Source organism: Vombatus ursinus, unplaced genomic scaffold (genome assembly GCF_900497805.2).
Source record: "Vombatus ursinus unplaced genomic scaffold, bare-nosed wombat genome assembly UNPS02014804.1, whole genome shotgun sequence".
Classification (NCBI taxonomy): Eukaryota; Metazoa; Chordata; class Mammalia; order Diprotodontia; family Vombatidae; genus Vombatus; species Vombatus ursinus.
In genome coordinates, this window is record NW_020954582.1 from 11,284,328 (window position 1) to 11,304,969 (window position 20,642).

General features: G+C 44.0%; 1 protein-coding gene across 1 annotated transcript in view; it reads left to right on the plus strand.

The window, feature by feature from the left end:
• SERBP1 (SERPINE1 mRNA binding protein 1) overlaps positions 1–19,926 on the plus strand; it is a 20,602-nt gene extending 676 nt beyond the window's left edge. Inside the window, exons 2-9 of the mRNA XM_027873997.1 lie at positions 174–311; positions 2,076–2,278; positions 2,956–3,099; positions 3,232–3,303; positions 4,337–4,456; positions 11,707–11,884; positions 16,617–16,790; positions 17,619–19,926. Of these exons, the coding sequence (XP_027729798.1) occupies positions 174–311; positions 2,076–2,278; positions 2,956–3,099; positions 3,232–3,303; positions 4,337–4,456; positions 11,707–11,884; positions 16,617–16,790; positions 17,619–17,675 (1,086 nt within the window). The 3' untranslated portion in view covers positions 17,676–19,926. The remainder of the gene's footprint in view (positions 1–173; positions 312–2,075; positions 2,279–2,955; positions 3,100–3,231; positions 3,304–4,336; positions 4,457–11,706; positions 11,885–16,616; positions 16,791–17,618) is intronic.
• The last annotated feature ends 716 nt before the right edge of the window (positions 19,927–20,642 follow it).

Genomic DNA, 20,642 nt, shown 5'->3' on the forward strand with positions numbered 1-20,642 from the left:
CCCCGAGCCCGCCGCCCAAGAGAGGCAGGAGGCGGGGGATGCGTCCCGGAGCGTCCGCAGGTAAAGCCGGTGCGATGCCGGGGTGCTGCGGGGCGGGGAGAGCGGGCAGCGATCGGCTTGTCCCCCGCGATCGGGGGTGTGTAAGGCGGTAGAGAACCCCTCTGCGGGCGCAGGGACGGCACTCTGTGCTTCGGGAGAACGCGGTGTGCCAGCCGTCACAATCTGGCTTCAGTTTTCCACAGTTACCAACTTGTAGTCGCAGGAAGAGCTTTGTAAACGCTGTGCCCCAAATGTTGGAACTTAATCAGAACGTATGCCAGGAAAGTCAGTCCATCGACAAGCATTCATTGCATTTTGGTCGTGTGTTCCCATTCTAGTACTTGTGAATCCCTTGGGATGCCCAGCACGATGTTGATAGCTAATTGAATTGAATGGTATTGTTTAATCTTTCAGCTGAACGTTCTACCGTTTGCCAGATTTTGGAATTGGCACATTGGAGATGCAGGTCGTACAGATTTCGTTGGAAAACTTGAAAATGAAAAAATACTGTTGTCCTCTTGGAAGCTTTAAAATAGATAACCTTGGATTTGGGCCCTTTTTAGAGCGAGTTAATTTATTAAGACTTTTTGGGGTCCAGTAAATTACTATTGAATATTTGTTGGGTGCAGGAGCCATTGTTCATTTTGGGTGTGTTTGGCTTAGATATATCATCGTGCCTACCCTTTCCTGCAGCCCCACCCAAATACTATTTTACTCCCGAGAAATGTATTCCTTTGCCGTGGTATAAGGTCTAATACTCTTTAGCACGTGCACAGTTAACTTGGAATTCTTAGAATTGGGTTGCGTGAGCTGCCCTAGCTTCTTCACATGCCATATTGCAAATTAGTATAACATCTCCCATATGCCTTAATAATAGTATAATTCCTTAAATAAGTAACTGCATTGAATTGATTCAGGATGGAATCCCCCCCCCCTCCAAAAAAATAGTTGAGTTTATCTGCTTAAAGTCTTTAACTAACCCTGTGTACTTACTGGGGTTAGCATGCTGCTGTCATTGGGAGGCTTGAGGCATGGACAGAAAGAACGGTAGAGTACTACCAGTGACTTAAGTTATCATTCAGCTTAGGATTTTTATTGGTGTAGCACCCAGAAGGATTTTTTTTGTCTTTAAAGTTTTTTAAAGAATAAAAATACCAGTCATTATTTAAATGCCTACTCTGTGCCAGGCACCAAGGGTTAAGAAAAAAAAATTTAAAAAAAAGAAGAGAGAGATCCTGGCTTCAAGGAACTTACTAATAATAAATCAACAGGTCACATTTGTTTGTTTTTAGCAGAGGATTAAACAGCAGAAATTCTCAGGAAGGCAAAGAAAAGAAAGTAGGTCTTTAGAGTTTAGCCTCAAGAAAACTCTCCAGGTAAATTTCCTCACCTATTTGGCCTCCTGTTTATATGATGTCTGTCATGTCATCATGTAGGCAGCAGTATCAGTGTCTGGGAAGGAGGTGGGTTTTTGGAGCTCCTTTGCCAATTCCATACTTTGCTGTATATGTTCACATTTTTAATTTGGCAGAATGAGGAAATATAAAATTCTGTTCATTCTTTTCAGGAAATGCTATGAATGCAAAGCAGTGACTTTTTAGGCTTTTCTTAGGGTCAGTCAGTGAGCACAATAGGGCCACGTGTGTGCATGTGATTTGTGTCTTTTAAGTATAATTTGCAAATGCTTACACACGTGGGCTCTCTGAGGTGACTAATCAAGTTAAACTGTCCATATGCAGAATGTCATTTCTTGATTCTTAAAAAAAAAACCAAAACATAAATTGAAGATCAGTCCAGGTCTAGAAGAGTTAGGTTAATAATGACTCCTGAAGTGGCCACAGCAAATAGTGAGAATGAGGGCTATTTGCTGAAAATCAGATTTAGACCATCCTTCTAAAGGGGAACCTCATAAATGTCTTGTGCTTCATCTCAGGGTCCCTGACTACCACCTTTTTTAATAGGCTGTATGTTTCCTTTAGGGAACTCAAAGGGAGTAACAAATAGCGACATCTTCGTTTTCTTTATCTTCCTCATAGTTTTCATTTTTTTATGCGGCAAAAATAATGTGCCTGTGCATTATCATTTTAGGGATAAGACGGGTTGGTAGAAGGCCTGACCAGCAGCTTCAGGGTGAAGGAAAACCAATTGACAGGAGACCGGAAAGGCGACCACCTCGTGAGCGACGATTTGAAAAATCAATTGAAGAAAAGGGTGAAGGAGGAGAATTTTCAGTTGATAAGTAAGCTTTTGATCTTTTGTCTTTGTTGAAATCGTTACAAAGATCATACTTTACTAAAGACAGGTTTTAAAGTTTAATGTCCTTCCTAGCTGCAGTTGACCTCAAAGAGTCTTAAGATTCCCTGAATTGGTGGGTTCCCCCATCCTCATTTGAAGATTTTCTAGTAAGAACTTTCTGTTGTAGTTAGCCTCAGGTTTGTTTGATAAAACCCACTGTTAGATTTAGGGGAAGCTGATATGTCACATATTAATCCCGAAATTCCTTGTAAGGAAATACTCTGTGCAACACTTGAGTCTGTATGAATTTTTTACCGTTTCATACTGCCAGATTATTAAGTTAAAGCAGATACAGCACTCAGCTTTGGTGTTTTTCAAATAGTTCAAGCATAGCAAACCTCACTCTCACAGATCAGACATTTGTTTTAGTATTAGAACCGTCTAAGGATGTTGTCTAAATCCTAATGAAATACCTTCAGATAGTCATGTGTGAAAGGATCTTGAGCCCTATATGGCAAAATGTTGGGTGCGCCAAGGTATTTTCCCCCATTTGATTACCCTTTTCATAGCAGTATTGTAAATATGCTGTCATTTCTTTGTGTTCTATGAATTCTCCACATTTGCAAGTCTCTGGTTTCCGTAAATATTCTTAAAAGATGACAGTTTTTACTTACGTCCTAGGCCTGTCATCGACCGGCCGATCCGAGGTCGTGGCGGTCCTGGAGGAAGAGGACGTGGCGGCCGTGGCCGTGGAATGGGCAGAGGAGATGGTTTTGACTCTCGTGGAAAAAGGGAATTTGATAGGCATAGTGGAAGCGATAGATCGTAAGTCTTAAATTTATTTTTCGTGCTGATCTTAAGTTAATGTTCATTTTAGTAACACTTAGCTAGTTTCTGTCCTCAGTCACTATAATGTTAACTCAGTTTTGTTAGTTCTTTCTCACATTCGCATTTCAGTGGTCTGAAGCACGAGGACAAGCGTGGTGGGAGCGGCTCACATAATTGGGGAACGGTCAAAGACGAGTTGACGTGAGTTGCCTGCTTTCTTCCAAGTACAATTTCTGTGCCTTGTCCCGGCTATATGGGACATCACTGATGGGCCAGCTTCAGAATTAAAGGGTCTGGATTCCAGTCCTGCCTCGTCACTGACTTCCTGTGTGATCTTGGGCCAATCACTTACCAAATCTTGGCCTCAGTTTTCTCATCTGTAAAATAAAGAATTGGACTAGGTGGCCTCAGGGTGCCTTCGAGCTCTAAGTGAGAAGAATAGCCATCATCTGTCTGGGACTTCTTATGGTCATTTTATACTTGAGGAAACGGAGGCGGACAGAAGTGAAATGACTTGCCTAGTGTTACTCAGCTAATAAGTATCTAAGGCCAGATTAGAACTCGCATCTTCCTCACTCTGCACCAGGTGTGATCTTCAAATGGGTGTGTTATGTTAAGGGATCCCAGTCCCCATCAGCTGAAAAATTCTATCATTAGTAAGTTAGAATTTATCTTCTTTTTTGGTTTTTTTTTTGTTTGTTTGTTTGTTTTTTTGTGTTTTGTTTTGGTGAGGCAATTGGGGTTAAGTGACTTGCCCAGGGTCACACAGCTAGTGAGTGAGTGTTCTGTGTATGAGGCTGGATTTGAATTCAGGTCCTCCCGACTCCAGGGCCGGTACTCTTAGAATTTATCTTAAATTAGAATTTCATTAACTATTCAGTTATCCAAGTTTTCATTCCTTTCCCAATATTTGTGAAAGTGCTATTTTCTTGGAAAAGTCCATCATGTTATTTGGATAACATTTTCTGTGACTGCTTCTTATATTCTCTTATGTTAGTTGCAGTGACTCTAAGCTGTTTAAGCTTGGTCTGGTCATGTAGTAGTTGACCTGTTGTGTCTTAATCTTGTTCACTGCCAACGACTGGTGCCTTGATGTGTTGGCTGGGCATTCGTACAGTTGGTGAATGTATTGGGGAGTGGGGGCTATTTGATGTTTTTATTTGGGAAGGGGCCGTACAACTGGGCAATGTGTAAACGAACCAGATGCCTTTCTTGTCTCTCTTTCTCTCCGTAGAGGGGGCCCCCAATACATTCAGAAACCAATGTCTTATAATTGCAGTGACTTGGAGCAGAGCACTGTGACCGAGGAGACCCCTGAAGGAGAAGAGCACCCAGTGGCTGATACAGAAAATAAGTGAGTTCTGTGGCAGCGGCAGAGCCGCGCTTGGCCTCTTGTCCCATCCTCCAGCTGGGGCCTCTCTGGAGCAGTCAGGCTGTGTTTAGGGACCTTGGTCCAATCAGAAAATGCATTTGATTGAAAATAGAACAGTGACAATGAGGAAGAGGTGAGGGGAAACTGACCGGTTAATTTGGGATCTTGGCGAGTCTCTGAGGGACCTTTGCGGAGGTATTGGGGTAGAAAGCTTTGCTTTGAGAGAGTTCAAGAATAGGGAGGAGAAGTAAGGGCAGAAGTTGTGGTAGTGCACAGCACCTGTTAAGTCTTTAAATGGAGCTGCCCTTCCCTTGTGAGGCACCAGGGGCCCACTGTATTTCCATTTGACACTGAAGTCAGTTTTATACCATTTATGTGTTCAGTAAATCCCTGGAATCCTGTATCTGAATAGTAGTTTTCCTTTTAGATCCATAGGGACATGATTCTGAGAGGTCAGGTAGGTAGCCAGTATTTTAAAAGAGTTCTCCCTCAGCCCATGGATATGAACATAAATAGTCATTTTTTCCCCTGTCTAGATTTTAAGACAGAATGAAAGATTATATTTACATACTAATGTTCATATCCCCTTAGGATAATCTGGTTTGAAAGATAAAGGCTCTTAAGACAGCTTACATATAATTTAGGTGTAAAAGAAGTACATCTGGAAAATCAAAGCGGGTTAAAGTCAGGCTATAGTACATGAGGCAGTCTGGATAGCCATATTGGCGTGTTTGGATAAGTTGGATTCATCTGGTTTAGTGCTAAACTGCCTTTAATTTTATATTTGCTCCTTTAAGACAAACATGACAGGCTGTGTCAGCCCCCATCTGAAATCTTCCCCAAGTGATCAGTTGTCCCAAGTGATCAGTTATCCCAATGGAGCGGAATTGTGAACATCTGCTAAAAAGAAGGGGTGTTAGAAGCAAAAGCATTAACCAAAGAGATGGGGGAAATTGGGAACATCTGGTCACAGGACAATGTGGAGGGCCTGTGGGCAGCTTCTCCAGTGGGCATCTCCTCTTGCATTCTGGCCCTATGTTGCCTCACCTGCATCTGAAAATGTCTGCACTGTTCTTACTCTGGTGCACGCCCTCAGCCCCACCCCCTTCCCACTCCAGGGCTGAGCCTCCTTGCAAAGCTTTTCTGGTTGTGCTCTCTGTTTGCTGTGCTGGAGTTGGGTCCCTTTGTTTCACTCTTCCTCTTCCTTTGATCCAAACTCTTAATTCCTTAATAGTTGTCATGCCTTAAGATGCATCTCATGCTTAAAGAAATCGGATCGGGATGTCCAGAGCTAATCTGGGCTAGCCCCCCAACCCGCTGACATAGGCTTCTGCAGGAAGCCACTTCTGATCACCCTGGCTGCTAGCGCCCTCCCCAGAACTGCCTTGAATTTGTCCTGTCCCTGTGGATGAGTGCCTGCTCCCTCCCCCAACAGGTGGAAGCACTTTGAGCAGAGATTGCTTCTGGCATTTGTCTTTCTCTCCCCAGTGTCTCGTGTGCTTCATCCATAGTGTAGGGAGCTTGTAGGTTAAGTGATCAGACTGAAATGTTGGATTGGGAGCTTCTTAATAGGCTCTACCGATACTGAATATAGGTAGGGATTCCCTGCATACTTGAGGGGCGTGTAGGTTCTGCATCAGCGCAGATTGCAGCTCTTGGAAACTTGTTCTGGCTACAAAAATTCCTAGCTTCATCCAGCCTGGTGATGGACAGCTATTGACCTCCACCAGGCTGGGCTGGCAGTGAAATTGTCTTCAGGACTCTCCTCGAAGCCTTCCCAATTTGATACCTGCCGGCATCTTCTCCAAGAGAGCTCTCTATCATCTCCATGGCAGGTGAAGCTTTCGCATCATCCCCTCCTTTTAAGCATTCTTCTTTTATTTTAAACTTAAATACTCAAACTTTACAAAATAAAAAAGGGGGGGTTGCCATGTGTACAGCAGAACATGAGGATTTCAGATATAAAGCAGCAAATTTCCACCGTCTAATAAATATCATCCCTTGTGTTCAGACGTAGGCATTCTTCTTGATTGACTACCCAGGTCTTAGGAGTCACCAGGGGTTTTTGTTGTTGCTGTTTTGGTTTTTTGAGATTGCTGAATTTAAGTCAGCAGGTATCTTAGATACCTATTAGGAGTGAAAAGATGTAAAAACAGACCCTACTTTGTTGTGGTAGTTTTCGTGCTTACATAATTATTAATTTGTTAGATGAGCATTTCTTTTCTCTTTTTTTTTTCTTTTTAGGCAATTGGGGTTAAGTGACTTGGCCCAGGTCACAGAGCTAGTAAGTGTCAAGTGTTTGGTCTGAGGTCGAATTTGAACTCGGGTCCTCCTGACTTCAGGACCAGTGCTCTATCCACTGCGCCACCTAGCTGCCCCTTAGATGAGCATTTCTCAAATGCATTCTGTGTGCTCTGTAGGACATGGGAGACCAGAAAGCCCAAAACAAGATAGGTAATAGTCCCTGTCCTCAAGGAGCTGAAATCATTTTAATTTGGCTGTTGGGGTAGAGTTGGCTGCCATTGACTTTGACATTTGATTTCTTTTTTTCCTTTGTTCATCTCATCTAACCTCCTAATTTGATTAACTTGTACATGGATAATTCACAAAGCTAAATCTCTAACCTTGATTGTTCTCCTGAACTCCAAGTGTACATTTCTAGAACATCCTTTCTCCCTAAACCTGTTATTTCCCAATTTGCATATATCTGTCAAAGAATCGGTGAATTAGAATATGTCAGAGCCACAGGTGAATGAGAAGCACTGGTCACGTCCCTGCCAGGTTGTGGTCAGACCTTTGCTCACAGATCTCAGGTGAGGAGGATGAGGAACCTGCAGCCTTCCAGGAAGGCCCATGAGATGGACTTTCAGGTGCTTGTCATTGATTGGTAGGGAGTTTTCCTTTATGGGGAGCCCAAATTTGTCTCAGCGGTTTCCCCATGTGTTATTCCTAGGACGTGATTCCCTCTTCCATGTCAGGGGAAAAGCGGCTGTTATCTATCCCTCTGTACAGCTCTTCATCCTTAGTGCCTCCAAAGAGTTTTCATTTGGTATGTAGGCTCTGGTCAGTCAGTAAGCACTTCCTAGGCTCTTCTATGAACCAGGCCCTGGGGATACAAATTCTTGCCCTCGTGGAGCTTAGAATCTAATGGGGGAAGACACCATTGGATTAGATTAGAAAAGGAAGGTGCAGAGGAGGGTGGAATGGTATCCAGCCCTAGGGCATGGCCATGAGGTCCAGAGAAAGGCAGCTGGGTGGGCAGTTCAAGAGATGACTGGCCCAGGAGCCCTCCTTAAGAGGAGGTTGGGGGGCGGGGCTCTGCTTTCCAACCCCGAAGGTCTCTGGGCAGACTCTTGGATTTGAGGTGTGAGTAGCAAAGCTACTGTGATCTTTCAGAGCATCAAAGTTCCAGGCAGGGAAAGCTGTGCCAGCCAAGTGAGCAGTGCCTAGCTTGAGCGCCTCCTTAAGGGAGGCCTGAGGACAGCAGCGGGCACCCAGGAAGTTCCTGAAGGCTAGCTTTGTCAAGGGTCTGGCTCATGCAGAGGCCTCTGTGCTGCTGGGTCACGTTTTTACTTGTGTCCCTTTGTTTCCACATCCAGTCCTTACTCTGTCTTTCCCTGCCACCACCTGAGGACCCGCCCTCATCACCTTTTGTTTTGAGTTTCATCAGTACACCTTTCAGACCAGATGAATATTTGGCATGTATCTGTCCTCTTCCTCTTGTTCAAGGAGTCCAGTCCTGCCTCTTTACGGTATGCTTTCCCCTTGCCTGATGCTGGCTGTGTGGCACGCGTGGAGCCGGGAGGTGCTGTTGCCTCATTTTCTCCAAGGTCTCAGGGCTCACCCCTTGGTTTTACAGCACAGGAAGCTGAGGCCCAGGCCAGAGGGGTTAGAACTTGCCCTAGGGCAAGTTGCCTGGTCAAGTTAGCCAGCCCCTCACTCCTAATTGGATGCACTCCCTGCTACACTGCATTGCCTAATCTGTCCAAAAGCGTTGATTAGGTGCTACTGTATGCTCGGTACTAAGGGTGCAGAGACAAAAGTGAGACAGTCACTGCTTTCAAAGACTTCGCATTTTCTTGGGAGGCTACATTCTTGAGCAGGTAAATAAAGCATATATACAAATAATTTCTGGAGATGTGGGGGGTGGGCTTGGAACATTAATGACCGTGGGACTCTGCATTGAGAGAGTGGTGGTCTTTGAGGAAGTCTGGCTTCTGAGGGGCAGTAGTAGCAGGCCCAGGGTGGGCTTATTCTGCAGAATGCACGTGATCCTGTGCTTTGGCGATAGCCACTTGGCTTACATGGCAGCAAAGGAATGGGGGGAGATAGAGATGCCCAGCAGGAGGCTTTTATAGTAAGTAGCTGGAGTTAGAGGTAGCAGAGGTCTGCCCTTGGGTAGTTGTGGTTGGAGTGGTGAAAAGGGGTAGAACTTAGAGCCGGTGAAGGGTTTAAGAGACAGGGTGGCTTCTAGGTTACCCAGGCAGAGCAATAGCTCCCACGTTGGAAGAAAATAAAGCAAAAAGAGGGAGTGATTTTCCTCAGCAAGTGGAAAAGTGGGGTAGGAACAATGTAGGTTTCCCAGTCCTTTGTTTAGTTTTACTGGTCGTTGGCTTTGATGTAGGTTGCTAAAGCCTTTTACATCTATTATCTCATTGGGCTTTTGTGATAGTCCTCTGAAGGAGCTGAGGTTCTCAGAGATGACGTAGCCTGCCCTGCTCAATGGCAGCAGCTCCTTGGTCGGGAGCCATGTTCCTCCTCACTCTTTATAAGCAGGCTCAGGACACAGTGGAAGAGGGGTTTGGATGACCTGACAGAGCTCAAATCTGACCTCAGACATATGCTGTGTGACCCTTGGGCAAGTCATTTCACCTCTGCCTGCCTTAGTTTCCTCATTTGTAAAATGGGAATTATAACTGCCTCCCTTGTAGGGTTGTTGGAAGGATCATATAAAAAACTTAGCACACACAGTGCCTGGACCATGTTGTTTTTCAGTCGTATCTGACTCTTTTGTGACCTCATTTGGGGTTTTCTTGGCAAAGATATTGGAGTGATTTGCCATTTCCTTCTCCAGCTCGTTTTACAGATGAGCAAATTGAGTCAAACAGGGTTAAGTGACTTGCCTAGGGTCACCTAGCCTAGTGAGTATCTGAGGCCAGATTTGAACTCCTGAAGATCTGAGTCCAGGCCCAGCGCTTTGTGCACCGTGGCGCCACCTAGCAGTTTGGCCCATAGCAGGTTCAGTAGGACCCAACCGCTTTTCTGTAACAATAATAAAAGCTAATGATAGCTAACACATTAACAAAAATGGAATAGAACATAGCAGTTACTTGACACGTCAAATGCTGAAATACATTTTGTAGTTTTTCTTACTTGAAATATTCTTAAGTTATTTTCCATCAAAAAAGCATAATGCTATGAATCGAGTATTGAAAGCAGATTAGCCTGAGATTTTCGGTTCAGGAATGATCCCACGTTCTCCACGAGGACGGCTTTCCTTGGCAAGTGCCCTTTTAGGAATGTATAGCAACTGTTTTGAAAGTTGAATCATAGATAATTTTGTTTTTGCCTCCCTGGTCCTCCCTGCCCTGAGAGTTTGTCATTGGGAGTCAAGGACGGCTATATGTGCCATCTGCTATGGGTCTGGTGCCTTCCTGACTGAGGCCTCTATGGCTCGTCTGTGCGGGTGCCCAACAGAGAAATGGGTCATCGGCCTCTTGGTTGATTTTGGTTGTGTGGAATTAGGGAGTTAAAAGCAGACCCTGGTGGGGAAAGAAAGAACTTTGGATCTTCAGTCTTGACTTAGGGTTCTCCAAACTGAACATGCACTTGAACAAATGTAGAGTCATTTACAAATTAGATACTGTGTGTATTTCTTTAGGATAATGTCCGTCTAAGGACAACATCCATTAAAAAACTTGAAAGGATGAAATAACATTTTGAAAATATTTTGATACAAACTCTTTTGCTCTCAACATGCTGCTAATGGTATTCAGAGTAACAGGATCAATTGTGTTGTCGTTTTAAAAATAGTTGGCTTAGTTCGGTGATAACAATGATTCCATGTGGTTCTAAGTTTAATTCATTTTTTATCTTTGGTTCGTGTTGTTGTCCTGGCTGAAAAGAACTCACCTCTGTCAGTCTTAATGGTGGCAGGGTGTCATTGACCACACTTAAATCTTTTTGAATCTCACCTGCCCATTATGTAAAGGCTTTTGTTAAGATTCACCTGGTAAATTTTCATCCTACCTAAGGTTGGTCACTTTTTAAAATCTAATCTGATGTTTCTTTTTAAAATTTTATACTGGGTTCAAAACAACTCACTATCTCCGGGCCCACCCCAGCCCCCCAATTCTCCTTCCTTCCCATTTTAACCTGTCAGGGATACCACCATACTCCCAGGTACCCAGGCTCTCAACCCTCAGTGCCATACTTGACTGCGCTCTTACTAAGCGACATACTCTCACATTTTGCCAAGTCTTGTAGTTTCTACGTTCGTCTCTCATGTCTCCTGTGCATCATACAATTTGACAGCCTGTGATAAGTTTTCCTGCCTCAAGTCTCTTCTCTGTGCTCCCCTCCAGCCTCCATTCAGCGGCTGAGGTGATTGGCCTAAAGTTTAGGACTAGCCTCAGTGCCTCCAGGCTCAGATAGAAAGTTCTCAGTTTGACCCATGGAGCTCTTTACACCTTGACCCTTGCCCACCTACTCACTGTTCTTACCCCAGCTCCCCCAGCCTGGTGTCCTCCCGATGCCTGAAAGACTCTCCCTCTTTTCCTGGGCTCCATCAGGACTCAGCTTCCACCTTCTGGAGGGGGCTTTTCCTTGCACCCTTTCTTTCGGCTCTCGCTCCCCAGCCCTCAGGGCTTAGCATAGTGCCTGGCATGTAGTAAGTGCTTAATAAGTGACTCTTCCTTGCCATAGTCTCATCTCTGCAATGAAGGGAAGATTGCTAAGCTTCCTTTTTCTAATCTTAATAGATTGTGAAATCATTTAATATCAATAAGTCTGAGATATAAAATGACTCGTTTATCAGATTCTTTTACAGAAGAGGTTGCTGTGCAGGGTCCCAAAAGTGTCAGTGCAGTGCCAAGCTCTAACAGCTTAAGCTGCCCTGAGACGCTTGGCCTCCCTGCGTTGTGTACGTTGTAGTTTTTTTAAAGGTATGTACAAGTGGGACAGAAGAATGTCCTCTCCTCAGTTCTCCGTCTTACGAAACATTCTCTTCACAGAGAAAATGAGGTGGAAGAGGTGAAGGAGGAGGGCCCCAAAGAGATGACCTTGGATGAGTGGAAGGCCATTCAGAACAAGGACCGGGCCAAAGTAGAATTTAATATCCGCAAACCCAACGAGGGCGCCGACGGGCAGTGGAAGAAGGGCTTTGTGCTCCACAAGTCCAAGAGCGAGGAGGTGAGTCACGCTTCGGCGGCGAGTCATGCTTCGGCGGCCTGGGGGTTGCGGGGTGCCCGGCCGAGCACCTGGAGACCGCTGCTGGGCTTGGGAGGTGTTTGCCGAGACTGCTTGCAGAATCCTTTGCCTAGAATGAGCGCTTGGGGCTGGCTCGCCAACCTTCAGTTTTCTGTTAGAGCCTCAGTTAGACTCTGCTTTTTCAAACTTCTGTCAAGTTGGGCTTGTAATGTTGATCTGGGAGTAAAGCCATGTCATAAAGAGGAAGCTAGAAATGTGGGCACTTGTGGAAACCCTGGAGAAGGTCGCAATTGTCCTGGCTTTGGACACGAGCCTTCCTCACAGCTTTCACCAGAGACTTGGAAGCAGCATCCTGTTGAGGTCTACCTGACTCGAGGGTCTCGAAAGGCAATGGGGGTCTTTGGGTGTGGCTCACCTCAGCATCCTTGTCTATGCCATCACATTTATTCTCCAGTAGACCTGGAAGCCCTGTTTGGTCCTTTTGGCACCCACATGAACGTGAGCTCTGCCAAGCAGGGATAGCCTCTCTGCTGTACTTGTAGTGTCTGCCTGGAGATGAGACTGGGGGCAAAATGGAGCACCTGGCTGTTAGCAGTTAACAACAATTAACCATTTGCTTTGTGCTGGCCCTCTTACTGTTGAGGATATGTCTCTTACCTTTGTTGACATTTGCGCTGATGTCTTGGGGTTGTTGGCCTCACTCATTCCTGGTCAGCAGTATCTTGTTAAAATTCTCACATCTGTAGGGTCAGAAACCCATCAGATGGGTTGTTGTATTTTTACTCCTAAAACGATAGGTTTCAAAACACTTGTTAATTGAAGGATGGAGGAGCAGGTGTGGGAAACAAAGCATGGTCCTGGTATTTGTTCACCCTGCTAGTTGTGTGCTTGCTGGTTACCAAAAGGTACCGGGCGTCCTGCTGGTGGGCACGGGGAGGCGAGGCGAGGCCATAGAAGGGTGGGAAACTATGGACAAAGCCCCCACAGATTTCTGCTTTTGTCTTCAGATGGGCTTTGTTGTCACTGGAGAAGCAGCCCACTATGCTGTGGGGGGTGGGAAAGAATTGGGGCGTCTACTCTGTCTTTATCATCGCGTTGCCACTAAGCATTGAGGGATGCTAAAAGATGAGTTTTAAAGATGAGCAAAACAGCGAATTCAGAGAAGCAAGAGCGGGCAGAGGGCTCGCCAGCTTAGAACTCTTTGTGGAGCCGTTGACTGTATCGTACGTATCTTGGCTGAGGATGTGTGCAGGGATTGGCCTTCTCTCTCCCCTGACTGCTGCTTTCTGCTTTGGGGGGAAGCGGGAAGGGTGGGGTGTAAAAGATGATGAATGGCATTTGAAGTACCTGGTAACATCTTCACTGAGATTGAAGGCTTGCTCCTTTTTCTCTTCCACTGATGCATCTTTCATCTCAACTCTTTATTTTCCACCCTCTAGATTCCTACTCCGTTTGCATATAAACTCCTCAGACCACAGGCCTAGATGGGGGAAGGAAAGGTGCTTTAATAGTGAGCAACAGAATCCCCAAAGGTTTAAGACAAGACTCATTTACAGGCCTCACCGGGAAGTCACTGCTTATTCCCTGAGTGAGGCCCATTGCTTGTCAGAAAAGGCTTCATTAAGTTCACAGAAGAGATCATTGAAGTCAGGGAGCAGTTAAGTGAGCTGCTTGTTATCAAAAATTCCCTGGTTTTTTTCTTGTTTTAACTGTGGGTATACTACTCGTAAAGATAAGTAGATATAAATTGATTGCCTCTTTCTGCATCTATAATTTATCATTTGGGACTTAACCTTTAATCTTTTCAGGGACACAACTGTTAGAGTTAGGTGTACTGAAACTTAATATTTGGAACATTTTAAGAAACACATGCCTTTCAGCAGCACCTCACAGAAAAATCTCCTTAAAAGGTTAAGAGTGAGATGCTGTGAAGTCACAATTTTTCATCTGGGCTTTATTTCATAAGAACCTGTTTTCAGTTCTTCCAGAGATGCTCACTGTAAGTCACGTATCTGAGGAAAGCCACGGCCAGTCCGTGCTGGTGCAAGGCGCAGTGAGGTAGCGGTCAGAATAGCGAGGCTGCTTCCGTAGCAGCCACTGCATCCCGCCTTCTGGTGCTACATGTAAACGTTACACAAGAGGGCACAGATGTGCCCCCAAGAAAAAGTAGAATTGTTAGGTACATTGATGAAGGATTTCATTGTAGATTGCTCCACGTGGTTTCACCTTGGGCTTTCATTAGGTATTAGTCGGGGACCCTTTGTCCTCGCAAGCCTCAGGGAAAGTTGCATGTGGCAGATTGATTCTGACTCACTTTGATCCTGGCCCCAAACACAGAAGATGACTGTCTAGATGCCTAGGGTTAGGAGCGCTGTGACAGAACAGGGTGGGTCCAAATTCTAGTTTGAACTCTGGCCCCTGACCTTGGCCATGCTGGCACCAGACCATGTTGTGGCCTCAAGTTTGTACCTTTTGTGAAACTGGGGAATAAGAAAGTTGTGTAGCACGAAACTGTCAAAGCATGATCCTGAACGTGACCCAACGGCCTGAAGTTGGAAACGAGAAACCTAGAGCCCTGTTCCTCCTGAGCCCCTCTGGTAGCTGTGCCTTTGTATTTTTGTTTTGGCCTTTTCACTTCAGGAATTTCATGTTCCTTTTTTTTTTTTTTTTTTTTAATTCCATATGTAATCTCATTTATTCCTTTCTCCCCCTTTTCTTGGGTGTGGACCAATGACTTACCTCAGACGAAGGGAATGGCAGAGGTGCAGGGGAGCCCTGTGGAGTCAAATGAGGTGCTGATCTTTTCATTTGTTTGCCTTTCTAGTTTTAAGATGGTTTCTCATGCAGAGAAGCTGGAGCGTAAGGTTCCTGTTCCATTTTCCCTTCCTTGGGTATAGGTTCTTCCAGTTATGTTACAGATCTCACCAGTTGTGTAGTGATTTTAAAGGTTTCTTGTATTCTTGCAGTGTCCATAGCACTTGGCTGGCATGGTCAGTTGAAGTCGCTTCACAGAAGCAATAGAATAACTTCTGATTGCTTTCTTACCATTTTCAGAGCCCTTTCGTATTCATTATCTTATTTGAGCCTCATGACTAGCTCCGTTTTACAGATGAGGAAACTGAGGCACAGCATGGTTAAATGACTTGAATTGCCACATGTCACATTCCCGTTAGTGACATTACTAAGACAAGAACTCCTCATGTCCTGGACCCTCGTACACTGCTCTAGAACAAAAGATACCATAGTAAAACTACCTGGATGCTGCTTGCCCATTTGCTTCATCTGGCCAGGGTTCTGTCTTCTGGCAATAGCATCTGCCTTGGAGGCTGTGGGGAGGTAGGGAAAATCCCTTGAGTTAGAGACATGCCAGTGAGCCTTCCTCCTATCGTCAGCATCGCAGGGTAATGCTGAGTTGGGAAAATTGTGTCTAAGCATTCTTCTTAGAATCCACTTACTTTCTCTTCTCCAGAAGTGTCCATAACTGAGGGTTACAAAGCAATTGGGTGTCATTGGGAATCAGTATATTTCAAGAGCATTGTTAAACCTCAGTGGATATCATACAGTAATTTTTTCTGAATAATTTGTTACATTTGGAGATTCCATTTGCTCTGTAAACTTAGTTACAAAGGATGACATTTGTTTTGGAAGTAGATTTTCCAAAATTTAAGAGCCACATTTTTCATTCCTATTTGGTTCAACGAGAAAACATTTCTTAGCCTTTCAGGCTTTTGCTGTATATTTCTCGAGAGAAAGCATAAAGGTCTCAGTTTGTTACCTTCATCCTAATGTGCTGTGGACATTGTCCAGAATTACAAATTCTTGTGTGCATTACAAACTAGGGATCATAGATATTTTTATGACTTCAGACAAACATAATGGAAATTTTGGATTTGTCTGTTAAGAGATTTGGGAGCCATTCTTGGCTTCTCCCAAGGACCCACAGAAACATTTCTTTAAGTAATTCCTAATTCTTATGCTTCAATTTACGTATGACTTTCCAGCAATGTACCTTTTACACAAAAGTACCATTTTCACTTGCATGCATGACCCTGTTCCAGTTTTATGTGCATGTGTCTATGTGTATGTTACATATTTTAGTAAATTCTGTTTTGATAAAATACAGATGAGACCTGAATGTACTAAGCAAATACAAGAAAGTTCAAGATTCTGGAAATATTATCAATAAGACTTTGATGCCTCTTCATTTAGTGACAACTTTTAGATGTCAGAACATAGCAGGTCACTTATGAGATGGATGGGGTGGTGAACTTAAAGCAGGTGATGGTTTCCTTAATTAAGTTCAGTGCTGAGATCTTTTCTATCTGTTGATGTTCTTATTTGAGTAACAAGATAAATTATTTTAAAAATCCAATTAAGTTGAAACTCCTTTTGAATCATGAACCTGCAAAGAAGCCTTTTGTTTTTAAACTTTTAACCTGTTTGGAAAAACTGGGTGCGTGGTACCGAGGTACCGGCGTGGAGCCTGTCCTGAGGGCCGTCCTGTTGTGCACTGCATTTCAGTGGGGGCGTTTGCTTGGGGAGCATTTTCTAGGCAATGTCAGTTCTAAGGCCATTTGGGGGAGGGCAGTGCATCTGATGGACTTAAAAGAAGTTGTGTTCGCACCACGTATAAATTTAGATGTTTTTATCTTTCAGGAGAACTAGCACCCATCACGACTCATTCATTGCTCAGTGGCTTTCCCTTCTATTTCAGGCTCACACTGAAGAATCTGTGATGGATCATCACTTCCGTAAGCCCGCCAATGATATCACATCCCAGCTGGAGATCAATTTTGGAGACCTTGGTCGCCCGGGGCGTGGCGGCAGAGGCGGGCGAGGCGGGCGTGGACGTGGCGGACGGCCCAACCGCGGAAGCAGAACTGACAAGGTACGCTCATCAGTAGCTTGACTCACAGGTGCCACCCGAGTCATTGCTTACAGGCAGGCCTCTCTCCTAAAGAAGACCCATCTTTTGGAGGGAGGCCAGCCAGGTTATGAGTACTTCCATCCGTCATTGTGTGGTCTTGCCTGCTCTGGGCTGGGGCTGCTGTGGGGCAAGTAGGGCTGGCCCCGAAACTGTTATAAACCTGCCAGTGATCAAGATAAAGAATGGATTCCCAACCTGTAAAGAATATTGGTGCGACAATCTGGCACCCGAGTCACCCTAGGCTCTGTGCCTGTGTGTATGCGTCCACCCCATATCGATTGGAGAGACTTAGAGTTGCCCATTTCCTAGAAATATACTTGGCTTTTTGCTGTTAAGCACAAACTTGTCTCCACTGGCCATGTTGGGGCTTAGCAGCAGCTGGTACTAAAAGAGAATATGAGTGCTAAGGCCTTCACTGTTAGCAAAGTGCTCTTGGGAGTGGGGGGAAGAAGGACATCACCATGCTGACACCTTATAAGGAGCATTACCCCCAATTTGTTTTTCTTTTTTTATAGTTTTTATAGTCTGAGAAATAAGTTCACATTTTTATAAGCCAGAACCTGCATTAGTAGCATTAACACTCTCTTCTGAAGAGCAGCTTTTATGTGACTTATAGAAATTGGAAACAAACCATTGACTTGTGCCCCAGAATTTTACACTCTCTATGGGTTGTCTGAAACCCTGAGTAGAGGGGCAGACGCAGGCGCGGGCAGCAGTGGGTCTGGCTGGATGTGCTGGGGGATCGCCCCGGGGGAAGATCCTATTCACTCGTCTTTGTTTCTTTTCCAGTCCAGTGCTTCCGCTCCTGACGTAGATGACCCAGAGGCTTTCCCAGCTCTGGCCTAAACTGGACGTCCTCAGCCAGCCCCGGCTCCTTTGTGGACCCTCCTCCACGAGGCTTGCATGCTTAACAATCCTAAACAACTAAGAAATTTTAAAAAAAGACTGTCATTCATGCCATTCACACCTAAAGACTGAATTTTATCTGTTTTGAAAATGAACTTCTCTCGCTACACGGAAGCAACAATATGGTAGTCAGTTTTGTATTTAGAAATGTAATGGTAGCAGGGATGTTTTCATAATTTTCAGAGATTATGCATTCTTCATGGATACTTTTTTGTATTGCTGCTTGCAAATATGCGTTTCCAAACTTGAAATATAGGTGTGAACAGTGTGTACCAGTTAAAGCTTTCATTTCATTTGTGTTTTTTAATTAAGGATTTTAGATGTTTTCCCTCAACGACAAACTGGTCTTAACTATTGGACGTCATTTGTTTTCTTTAGTACCTGCTTTGCAGTTTGTCACATGTGGTCAGATGGGACGTGTACGCTTAATTTGGCAAACTGGATGCTGTGTGGAATACTAACTTCTGAAGTATTTTAACTTAGTTTTAATAATTTCAGTCTTGGAAGGACTATTGTGGTAGCTTTCATGTATGCTAGCTGTTTATATACAGACCGTATCAGTACTTGAAGAGATTCCAAGCACATTGGTTGTGTCACATAACTCTTGATCCAGCAGTAATGCATGGTTCATTAGGCAAAAGTTAGGCCTTATTCACCCTTCCAACTATCTACACTTTGATGTGAAACTTTTCTCTTTCAATTTAAAAAAAAACAAAAAAACAAAAACCAATTAGAGTCCTTGTTTGGTAAGTTGTTTAAACTACTTACTGTGGGTGAGACACATTATTCTGTCAGGTAAGATAGGTGGGGGATGGGGATGGGCGAAGGGCTTGATTTGGTTAATGCAGCGTATTTGAACTACTGCTGAACAAGTGGTGTGATTTAGATGTGTCCAAGGTTGATGAGAAAATGTGTATCTTTCCATTATCTGGAAGCCGTGTTCTGAAGAAACCAAAAGGCGCTTGCCAGGGAAAAAGGAGGGAAGAGTTTAATTTCCTGAAAGAAAAGCAGACTGTTTTGAAATGGTGGGAACTCCAGCATGCTGCCTGAAATAGATACCAAAAACCTCTTACTGTTTTCTGCATTTGCTATATGACTTCCATTTCCGGTATCCAATTGCTGACAGATGAATGTGTTTGTTCTCTCCCCTCCCCCCTTGAGAACTTCTTCCCTTTTGGAAAATTAGGTTGATAATTTATCCCTGTGAACAGGAGCATCACCACTTTCCAAAGACTGAACTTGGAGTTAGCAACTAATAAATGTTTGGGGGTTTCTGGGGGGGGGGGGAGGGTTTGCCACATTTGTTAGGATAATAGGAATTAATTTTCATTTAATGCTAAATACTTTAAACAGTTTATTTGTAAAATTTTTTTTTACCAAGATAGAAAAACATAATGCCCTATTTTTTAAAAAAAATAAAAAGGACAGGCCGAGCCAAGTATTAGAGAACTTTGAATATGAAAACTACAGACACTTTGGCTTGCTTAACTAGACCTTTTCTACAGAAAAATTACTTGTACAAGAGTATTACCACATGTGGATTGATTCTTTAATTCATTTACTTCACTTACTCTCTAGAAAGGAGTGTATACAGTCCAGTAAAGAGCTAGGTTTTCCCCTCTGAGTGATCTCTCTGTGCTGGCGTTAGTGGATCTTGACACTAAGCATGTTCTTTCTGCATTGGTGCTAACGGAACAGTCTCCTTCAAGTACCTGATATGGAGAGGTGTAAATAGAAATCCTCTGGGGATGCACAGACACAGTCTCAGCTGATCGGTGTGGTCGTGGCTCAGCTTCCAAAGCACAGATGTCTCAAACTGCTGGTCGTTCAGATAGCACTTTCTTGTCTCCACCTTTATTGGTTACTGTTTTCACTGTCACCTTAGCTCTTCAGACTTATAGTATGCCAGCAAATAAAGGCTTGAATCCATGGTTCTGTCCCAGAAGTAGCCTCCCTGTTGACAAACCAGACCACAGAGCAATATTTGCGTTCATATGTCACATACATGACGATTTTCAAACCAGCGTGTACTTTAAAGTTGGTTGATCTGTTTCTCTGATAGATGTAAATTTGCCTCTTGGTTCATTATGTGTCGCGCGAAAACTGTGAACATATCTCTTTGGTGGGTAAAAACTGAAAATAAAGGTTTATTTTCATGCTCTCTTTACAAAGTCATGAAAACAATTTGAAATAGGAGCCCATTTAGAGTCATGTGTTTCCTGGATTTTCACCTCTTATGTTTTTTCAAGGCTTGGTTTTGTGGGGTCGTCATTACCTGAGTTTAACCTAAGGGAAAAACATCAGGCCATTTTGATAACAAAATAGGCTGCTTCAGAAGAGCTTTGCTTGATGTTTGGATTGGGGGGGCTGGTGCTGGTGAAAAACTCATGCATCTCAGCTGGAGGATTTAGAGCTTCAGTGAGTAGAATCGTTAAGGCATTGGATCTCTAATTTGTAAGGGTGAGTTTTAAGAATCGGAACACGTGGCACCGTTGGGTATATTTGAGCATGAAAGTTAATCTTGATTTTTTTTTTAAGGAAAAAATTGTGATAAATGGTATCAGCTGTTTATTCAGAGGAATGCTTTATTTCATTTTAAAGGAAGGTCAAGTTGTATGATGTGGGTATCTACCCCTATAAACTGCAGATAGACCATGCTAATGGAGGCAACTTTGAATGTCCCAAAGGGAGTCATTTGGAATGTTGGCACTGCCCACCTCAGATAGAAAACCTGTGGAGAGCTTTTGTAGCTTTGTACTGGGCTCTCCTGAGAAATCTTCCTAAGACACATGTACACCAGCATCTTATGTCAAAACAGAAGGACTTAAATCTCTCTGAGAGCACAGATGAAGAAGGTTTTGAGGGTTATTTTGAGCCTGTGCTTTGAAGGGAGAAAGAACCCTTAGT